The 9,527-nt window shown below is 50.2% G+C and overlaps 1 protein-coding gene across 1 annotated transcript; it reads right to left on the minus strand.

Moving 5' to 3' along the window:
- Positions 1 to 1,427: 1,427 nt before the first annotated feature.
- LOC137775932 (keratin, type II cytoskeletal 5) lies at positions 1,428 to 8,045 on the minus strand. Its single transcript, XM_068562084.1, has 9 exons — positions 7,450 to 8,045; positions 6,649 to 6,863; positions 5,822 to 5,882; positions 5,616 to 5,711; positions 4,029 to 4,193; positions 3,536 to 3,661; positions 3,013 to 3,233; positions 2,202 to 2,236; positions 1,428 to 1,729 (listed from the first exon to the last, which is right to left on the minus strand). The coding sequence occupies exons 1-9, from the start codon at positions 8,002 to 8,004 to the stop codon at positions 1,428 to 1,430; spliced, it is 1,776 nt and encodes a 591-aa protein (XP_068418185.1). The 5' UTR covers positions 8,005 to 8,045.
- Between the last annotated feature and the right edge of the window lie 1,482 nt (positions 8,046 to 9,527).

Raw genomic sequence — 9,527 nt, forward strand, 5'->3', positions numbered from 1 at the left:
AATATGTCCCAATGTAAATGAAAACAGGGCCTTCAAAGGTCAAACCCATTAAAGGGAATATATTTAGAGAATGGGGTGATTATGCCCGCTGTTTCTCCATTCAACAACTCAATTTGGCCTACTTTTAAACGTGGAAAGAATAAAGGTGCCTGGCAGTGGATTACCACAACGCTAATGCCATGGTCACTCCCGTTAAGGCTCACTATCCAATATTATTGAAATCGCTGACTCTGTTCAATCAGCAACTGGTAGATATTTTGCTCTTGTGGATTTGGCTAATAATGTTCTGTTCAGTGCCCATTGCAACAGCCTCTCCATCACAGTTTGCTTTCACCTCAGAAGGGGCACAATCCATCTCTACCCAGACGCTGGTGAGGTACCTCAACAGCCCTGCCATCACACACAGTTTTTGCAGGCAAGATTTTAAATGCATCTGACTTTCCCCAGGAGCATAGGTATGATATTGCATTGCTAAATCCCCCTTCAAAAAGATTCATTAAACGTACCCATTCAGGACCAACAAAGACTCACAAAGAAGTTCAGAAAAAGAGGATGGGCCATTGTCCGACACATAGTGCAAGTTCCGGTCACCTCCATTAAATTCTTGAAATTATTTGCTAATCCGAGGGCTACTTCATGCCTGACGCTGTTAAGAAACTATAAGCTATTGACACTCTCAGCACCCACATTATTAGAACAGGCCCAATATCTTTTGGGCCTTTGTGGGGTTTCAAGGCAACATATTCCTTATTTACAAATTTGACTTAAGCACATTATGTCGTTACTTGCAAGTTGGCCCACCTTCATTGGGGCCCCCCTCCAACAAACAGCTCTGTAATCTGTCGAAACAAGGAACCCTCCCCTTCGTACCCTCCAGAGACTCCTTCATTCTAGAGGATTCGGCATCCACTTCTCATGCCTCCTGGAGTCTCTGGACCGCCCACGAGGACCACTTTCCCTCCAAGGCCATTCCGTCTCCCTGTGAATCATGCAAGGAACAAATCACACCTGGACAGGTGGACCCACAGGGGTTCTCTAGGTTGGTTGTTGATCTTGAAAAAACAATTCTTCCCAACAGCTTATATTATAAAAGCATTTTATTGAACACACTCTGGAGATAGACCAGATAGGATTGGGGTAGGGACTCTGTTCTGATGGTTTCAATACCGGAAAACATTGGATTCTTCTGTCACCGAGGACCAGGCTGTAGAGACCCAAAGGCTAATTGCAAGCAGAGCATAGAATCAGGACACAGCAGGCTAGAGACTGGGGATTGGGCCTTTCAGGAATCAAAGAATGTGGGTCTGCGATAGACTTGGTCGACTAGACTCCAGAAAAAGAGAAAACTTGGCTTGGGCCACCACCTAGAAGAGGCTGTTGCCACGGCCGGCTTCTGCACTTGGGAGACAGTGACCTGCCGCAGGCTCTTAGCTCTTGAAGCTCTTCCGGGAGGACGAGGTGGTGGAGACAAACTTGACGTTGGAGCTGCTGCCCCCGCCACTGCCAAAGCCCAGGCTTCGGCCACTGCTCGCACTGAAGCCGGAGCCCCCCACACCGAGCCCACTGCCTAGGCCGACGCCCCCGCTGCTGCTGGAGTAGAAGCCGCCACCGCCTCCACCAAGGCCGCTGCCAAGACCACTGCCGAGGCCGCCGCCGAGGCCGCTGCCAAAGCCGCCGCCAAAGCTGCCGCCACTGCCGTAGGCAGAGGAGACGGTGTTCGTGACAAAAGCTGTGGAGAAAGGAGGGAGAACCTGGTGAGACCAGTCTGCCAGATTAGAGCCTAGGCATCTAATTTATTTGATCCTGCTGGTGTCGGCACTGTACTTGGCCCCTTTTACAGAGCAGCAGATGAGGCCCAGAAGAGCTAAGTCATTTAGTGAAGATCCCTAACAGAAAGCTGGTGAACACAGTAGGCAAGGGACAGTGCTAAGTCATCAGGGGATGGGGGTCAGGGCAAGGCAGGGGAACAGGGTCCAAGATAGGTAAGATACACGGCCTGCTCTTTAGGAGATAAGACATGAGCCCTGTTGCTTCCTGTCTCAACCTGCGTTCTTTCCCCTCCACCACCTGCTTCTCACTAAGTGTATTAAATAACCATTTTGGGGATGGGAGTGTCTGGTATCTAGAAATAGCAGGATTCTGAGTTGACACCAAGTACCCCATATTGTCATCATTGTGAATGTCTGTTCAAAGTTACTTACAGATGTTGACTGGTCCAACTCCTTCTCCACTCAGTCTGAAAGGGGAAAAATTGAAATAAGAGTTAAAAACTCCCCCCAAAGACAGCATTAGTCTGTATGGATAACTCCCATAGTCATGTTTAGAACTTGTTTTCTGAGCAAGGAGACTGCATGCCTGAAAAACTGCTTAAATTAGAGAAAGAGACAGTTCTCTGGAGGGACTTCCCAAGGAAGAGGTCTTGATCTAGAAACAGGTTATCAAAGGAAGCTTATAATTCACACTGTCCTCTACCCATTATACGGAAAACGTGAGGGAGAGGCTGTGGGAACTGTGAATATGTAGGAAGCAGTTTTCGCCTTGTAGGAGCTTACGTCCTGTGAGAAGACTTGGCCTGGACAGAAATACTTCAGACAGGACGTAGGCGGTGGGCAGTGTCAGAAGACTGAAGAAAACCCAGTAGTTTGAGAATCCAAAGGCAGGTGAGTTTAACTCAGCTGGAGTAATCATGAAAGACTTCCTGAAGGAAGAAGCACCTGAAGAATGGGGAAGACATTTGCTGGGTTGCTGGGTTGTTTGAAGGAGAGGCAGCATTCAAGAATACTGGTGGTGGGAATAGGGTCAGAAAGTGAGTTGAGGTCACATTGTGTAGGTCAGCTGTATGCCCAGGTGTCAGATTGGATTGGATTGGATCATCGGATTAATGATGGATAATCATCATGCACAAGATAGTGGCCACCTGTGTGTGTGTTTGACACCCTGCAGTGAAGAAGAAGCTCCACTTTATCAAATGTGAGCCCATCGTGGGCTCGTGATGTCGGCCGTGTCACCCACCTGCACTCCTCGCCCTCCAGCAGCTTCCTGTAGGTGGCGATCTCCACGTCCAGAGACAGCTTGGTGTTCATGAGCTCCTGGTAGTCCTTCAGTAGCCGCGCCATGTCCTGCTTGGCCTTCTGCAGGGCGTCCTCCAGCTCGGTCAGCTTGTTCCTGGCGTCCTTGAGGGCCAGCTCCCCACGCTGCTCAGCATCGGCGATGGCGTTCTGCAGGTTGGTGCACTAGAGGGGAAGGAAGGAAGGGTGGGGACCCTTTAGAGGCTGAGCTGGGCCTGCAGTGTCTCTTTCTGAGATTCCAGAGAGAAGCCAGCACATTTGTCCTGGTCATTGTGGATGGTGGAATATTGAAATGCTGGTACTTGCTCCAGCTCTGTGTGTGTGTATGTGTGTGTATACTTAGAAAACGTAAAACAAAACAAAATAGGTCTCCCTTTCAAAGTTGAGTCCCATACTCTGCCTTTCAAAGTTGAGTCCCATACTCTGCCTTTCAAAGTTGAGTCCCATACTCTGCCTTCTTTCCCTACCTGCTTCTTGACGTTGTCGATATCGGATCTCAGCCTCTGGATCATCCTGTTCATCTCGGAGATCTCATGCTTGGTGTTGCGGAGATCGTCGCCGTGCCGGCCCGCAGTCTGCTGCAGCTCCTCGTACTGATGCCACCAGAAAAGAGGAAAGAGTCCATTTATATGAGGATGGAAACACTTTCCCAGGTTCACAGGCGGGAGCTACCAAGAGGTGGCAAGTGGTGTAGTTACTGGGGGCCCGGGGCTGGTCTTCAATAATCTGCTCTTTTTGCCTTTGCTTTTCTAGAGACACTGGTGTGAAACTCAGTGAGATGTTCTCTAATGTTCCTGAATTTATGTGGCAGATGCATGCATGACTGTTCCCATAACTCCTCCCGGTAGGCCTCAGCCAGTCTCAGGAGCCACATCCTTAGCATTTGGTCATGGCCTGGAATTCTAGACATGTGTCCGTCCCTCGCTCAGGACACACTCGCACATTCGCCACAGCACCCACCTTGGTCTGGTACCAGGACTCGGCTTCCGTGCGGCTGCGGTTGGCGATCTCCTCGTACTGGGCCTTGACCTCGGCGATGATGCTGTCCAGGTCCAGGCAGCGGTTGTTGTCCATGGACAGGACCACGGACGTGTCTGAGATGTGCGTCTGTATCTGGGACAGCTCCTGCGGGGAGATTTCAAGTCAGTCATGGGAGTCCGTGTTATTTAATAGCAGGTCCATTCAAATCTTCTACTCATTGTGTTATGTCGACTTGAGAAAAATAAGAATAACCACCTACATAAAAAACTTAGGTCAGTTAATAAATAATCCAGGGCTTCCCTGGTGGCACAGTGGTTGAGAGTCTGCCTGCCAATGCGGGGGACGCGGGTTCGAGGTCTGGTCTGGAAGGATCCCACATGCCGCGGAGCGGCTGGCCCCGTGAGCCACAACTACTGAGCCTGCGTGTCTGGAGCCTGTGGTCTGCAACGGGAGAGGCCGCGATAGTGAGAGGCCCGCGCACCGCGATGAAGAGTGGCCCCCCCCTCGCCACAGCTGGAGAAAGCCCTCGCACAGAAACGAAGACCCAACACAGCCAAAAATAAATAAATAAATAAATAAATAAATAAATAAATAAAATTTAATAAATAAATAAATATTCCAAATCACTACTAAATCTATTTTTTTTAAATTTAACAACTCTGAACATCAAGAAACCGCTACCGTGTAACCTCTCAGGCTTGAATCTTCTTAGGTCATAACTTATTTTAAACAAAATTGAGTTATTTGTAGTGAGGTGGATGGACCTAGAGTCTGTCATACAGAGTGAAGTAAGTCAGAAAGAGAAAAACAAATACTGTATACTAACACATATGTATGGAATCTAAAAAAAAAAAAGTTCTGAAGAACCTAAGGACAGGACAGGAATAAAGACACAGACGTAGAGAATGGACTTGAGGACACGGGGAGGGGGAAGGGTAAGCTGGGACGAAGTGAGAGAGTGGCATGGACATATATACACTACCAAACGTAAAATAGATAACTAGTGGGAAGCAGCCGCATAGCACAGGGAGATCAGCTCAGTGCTTTGGGACCACCTAGAGAGGAGGGAGAGGGAGGGTGGGAGGGAGACCGCAAGAGGGATGGGATATGGGAATATATGTGTACGTATAGCTGATTCACTTTGTTATACAGCAGCAAGTAACTCAACGATGTAAAGCAATTATACTCCAATAAAGATGTTTTAAAAAAAGGAAAGAAAAAAAAAGAATCTAGTTGTGTGGTCTGCCATGCTGGGAGTAAATAAAGACGGGATGATACTCCAGAAAGGGGAGGTGGCTGGGAAGGGTATACCTGGGGCTCTAATAACTCATTCTAAATCTCGCTCTGCAAAATGATTACTGAAGCGGTCTTTTGCTTTAAATTTGACTTAAAAAAAAAAAAGAATTGGCTTTATTAAGTAATGTGAATAGTACTAAAGGAGTAGGAAAGACAAAAATGTGCCCATAGCTTAGGAACCACTGAAAGTCACTTAACCCTGGAGACCCTAATCCCTGGTGGTGTCCCCGTGGCCATCTCTCTGGGTCCCGAATAGGGGGCATTTCTTACCGCCTCAAAGAACATCTTCAAGAAGTTGATCTCGTCCATCAGTGCATCGACCTTGGCCTCTAGCTCCACCTTGTTCATGTAGGCGGCGTCCACATCCTAGAGAAACAGGGATGGTTGGCACCGCACCCCATTTCCACCCTGACCTAAATGAACAACACCTTAAGTGAGCACTGCCACAGGCAACAGGTTCTCTGCTACCCACATACCTTCTTCAGCATCACAAACTCATTCTCGGCGGTGGTACGCTTGTTGATTTCATCTTCATACCTGGTGGTAAAAAGGATGAGAAGTGCTTATCAAAGGATGAGGTCTGGGGTCTGTACTGCATAAAGTCAACTGTGAGCCTGCTTTCCCACCAAAAGGGGCTTCTCACATCATATAGGCAGAGAGGGAGGGACACTGGGAGGGTGAGCCTTTGGGCAAGGTCCTTACCCATTAGGGTACTGTTTTCTCTATAATTGTCTAGCAGATAACTATTGTTTTATTGCTATAATTCAGTTGCTTCAAGAACATTCCTATAGAAAAGCTGTGCTGTTTCTCCCCAACTCCACATCTAGTCAATTTCTGTAATGCTTTTTTTTTTTTTTTTCAGCTTTCATAGCCTTTGAAAAAAACCAAAAAATTAGCAACCCCGCTGCTGGCTCATAAGGACTAAAGAAATACTTTGAGCTACCAAACTAGGTTACGTCATCAGTTCCTGCTTTGGGGGGAATCCATCAAAAAGCCAATGCTGTGTGCTTTGAGTGTATTGGGGAGAAAAGCCCCATAAAGCAAGGATTACATGACTGCTTTTTCCACCAAGTGGTACCAAGGGTGCTGAGTTTGTTACTCTGGCTGGAGGCTAAGTGCCTCGCAGAGAGACTGAGCTTGCAGCTAGAACTTTCTAAACACCGACCTGGATTTTTTTCCAGTACTTTAGGCGTCCATGGAAGGTATATGATTTCACCCCTTGGGAAAGGCATAAGCAGTAGTCTGGTTATAAAGTACATCTGATGCCAAGACCCGACCCTGTCTCCACTCCACCCCAACTCACTTGTTCTTGAAGTCCTCCACCAAGTCCTGCATGTTCCTCAGCTCTGAGTCCAGGCGACCTCTCTCCCCCAGGATACCATCCAGCTGTCTCCTGAGATTGTTGATGTACTGCTCAAACAGAGGCTCCAGGTTCTGCTTCACGGTCCTGGTGCCCTGCTCCTGCAGCAGGGTCCACTTGGTGTCCAGGACCTTGTTCTGCTGTTCCAGGAACCGCACCTGGAGGGGACAGAGTTCGAAGATGGACAAACTTGGATTTCATGTTTCAGTGATCAATTTCCCAGTTTTCCTCCCATCTCATTCTGTCCCCCTAAACCTTCCCATGATGGGCAGTGCTTGGACCTGGGCCCCAGAGGGCAGGTCCAGAGTGAAGCGTTTAAACTCACTCTTCTAGGGGAGACAGGACACTTCTCCAGGGCACAGATAGCAGTGGGCACGGCTGGGCAGAGAGTGGCCCGGTGCAGGGGTGGCTGCAAAAGCACTCAGGCTGCTGCCCAATGAACTCAGCCACCTTTCTGTGCAATCAGCCCTGTTACCTGGAGCACAGAATATACCTCTCTGCCCAACAGTAAGCAAGGATCCCTTGTGAGGTTATCTCTGAAGGGGAAGAATTAAGACCTTCTCTTCCAAGCTGCCAGTCTAATTAAGAAAGCAGGCCACAAATCCAGGACACAGAAACAAAGAGAAAAACATAACGGCAAACTATGAAGATATTTGCACAAAGTCAGGAAATTGCCCCTCTTTCCACTTTCTTTGACACTTATTCCACACTCATAGCAGTTTTTCACAAAGAATCATGTCTCACCTTGTCGATGAAGGAGGCGAACCTGTTGTTGAGGGTCTTGATCTGCTCCCGCTCCTCAGTCCTGACTCGCTGGATGGTGGGGTCAATTTGCAGGTTGAGGGGAGTCAGGAGACTCTGGTTGATGGTGACCTCTTGGATGCCTCCAGGGGGACAGACGGGCATGCCAGGGCCCCCATAGCCACCTCCAAAGCCAGATCCACCACCGAACCCAAAGCCACCACCAGCTCCACTGCCAAAACCAAATCCACTCCCGGTTCCACCTCCAAAGCCATAGCTGCCTCCAGCACCGGTGGCACAAACTCGGTTCCTGAAGCCACCGCCGCTACTGCCGATGGAGATCCTCTTGGAGCCCCCCAGGTTGTAGAGGCTCCGGCTGCCATAGCCACCCGCACCGTAAGCACCCCCAGGGCCGACCCTGCAAAAGCCGCCACCTCCACCCCCGGACCGGGACACAGAGGTGAAACTGGTGCGGGAGACAGACGGGGTGATGGCAGAGGCGGTGCTGAAGCTACGGCCGCCCCCGCTCCGGAAGGACACGCTCGACTGGCGAGACATGATGGCTTGTTCCCGGTGGAGCAAGAGTAGTGGGCACTAGCGGTCACGAGGTGCTGGAGAGAAAGAACAGAGCAGGACAGGACGCAGGACGTGGCTCTGTTAGCCAGGAGCGGCAAGCCATCCTTTTATCCTCTAGACCTGGGTTGGGCGGGAGAGTTGTCGAGCTGTGAATGATTAAGTGGGCTGGGCATGCCTGAGGGGCAGCTGTGAGCTCACCGGCACACCTGCACAGCGGTGTGGGGTGCAACCACTTTCTTCCTGGCAGGCTCTGCTCAGGTAGGGATAAACTTGCCTTGCAGCCCAGATGTCTTGGCAGCAAACCTCTCTTCACCGTGGGAGCCCAGGGCTGTGAGTAGCCCAAAGAAGCAAGGGGGCATTTGGCCAATGTCCTGAAGGATCCTTCCAGGACCAGGGATGTTGTCAAGCATCCCAGCATGGTGTACACTGTCTGTGAACAGGAGGCTTGGGGGCAGAGCGAGTCCCCCACGGGCAGTGGTCTGCTTTGCTTACTCCCCTAATGACAGGTTGTTTCAGGGATTTCAGCCCTTGGAAAGCCGAGTGCGGCCTGATATCTCAGCTCTGTGCCAGAGGCGAAAATAGACTTCGGTCCGCTACTGCAAAATTTCCTTTCCTGGAAGAGGTACAGTTATCCCAGAGCCCACTGGGCAGATTCTCCTGCAAGGTTCGGGCCAGAAAGACTCCCCAAGCCCCAAGCTCCAGAAACAGAGTATGTGGGAGACCCCCAGCCTCCGGTCTATCCCACTTTGTTCTCTGCACGGGCAGACCCATCCCTCCACAACGCCTCCGAATTCAGCCTTTTCTGTGTCACTGAACTTTTCCCTTGCTCTTTGGCTTGGCCAGGACCCTATGGGGGCTAAGTAAACCCAGGTGTCCCATGCAATCAATAGTCCCCTGCCCCCGAGGTCCGGAGACTACGCCTGGCAGTCAAGTCTCTCTTCAGGGGGAGCTGCTCTGCTGGCTCCCAAGCACCCCAGGTGTGTTCCAGCAAGCCCTCAGTGATTCCACTTGGGAAGAAATGAGTCATCATATCTGTTGATACAGGCTGAAGGCCGCCACAAACACATGCCTGCAGGAGCTTCTAGTCTCATTAGGAACATGTTGAGAGTTGGCCGGCCTGTTACACCAGTGAACCGCCCTGTTCCAAGCAGCGGGAATTGCTGGGCTTTCTCTGAGCTCCAGCCCGAACCCTCCTTCAGGGCCTGGAGAATGGAAAAGGAATTCTAAATCTATAGCTCGTCCTGCCAGAGAGACTAGAAGGGGCAGGTTTGGGCGACCAGACAGCTGGCCTAACAATCTGCTGAAGTTGTTTTAGAAAGCCCCCATGTCCCGCCTCTCAGGAAGACCCCTCTGCAAAGCTTGTCCGGATGGGCTGTGGTACCGGATGGAGGACAAGGGGTCTGGTTGGGTTTTACAAGTGTCTGTCTTAGATCATACCCCATCTTTTTGGCTGCAGACCTGAGTGGGCTCACATCTCTTCCTCCCCAGAAGAGAAGCAGGACTCT

This window comes from Eschrichtius robustus, chromosome 13, assembly GCF_028021215.1.
Source record: "Eschrichtius robustus isolate mEscRob2 chromosome 13, mEscRob2.pri, whole genome shotgun sequence".
In the NCBI taxonomy this organism is placed as follows: Eukaryota; Metazoa; Chordata; class Mammalia; order Artiodactyla; family Eschrichtiidae; genus Eschrichtius; species Eschrichtius robustus.

Coding starts and splice junctions, on each gene's coding strand:
- LOC137775932 (XM_068562084.1), bottom strand. CDS start 8,004: ATGTCTCGCCAGTCGAGCGTGTCCTTCCGGAGCGGGGGCGGCCGTAGC. Junction 5,883..6,648: donor GTGGAGGACTTCAAGAACAA/GTGAGTTGGGGT, acceptor TTTTACCACCAG/GTATGAAGATGAAATCAACA. Junction 3,662..4,028: donor AGTCCTGGTACCAGACCAAG/GTGGGTGCTGTG, acceptor TGGTGGCATCAG/TACGAGGAGCTGCAGCAGAC.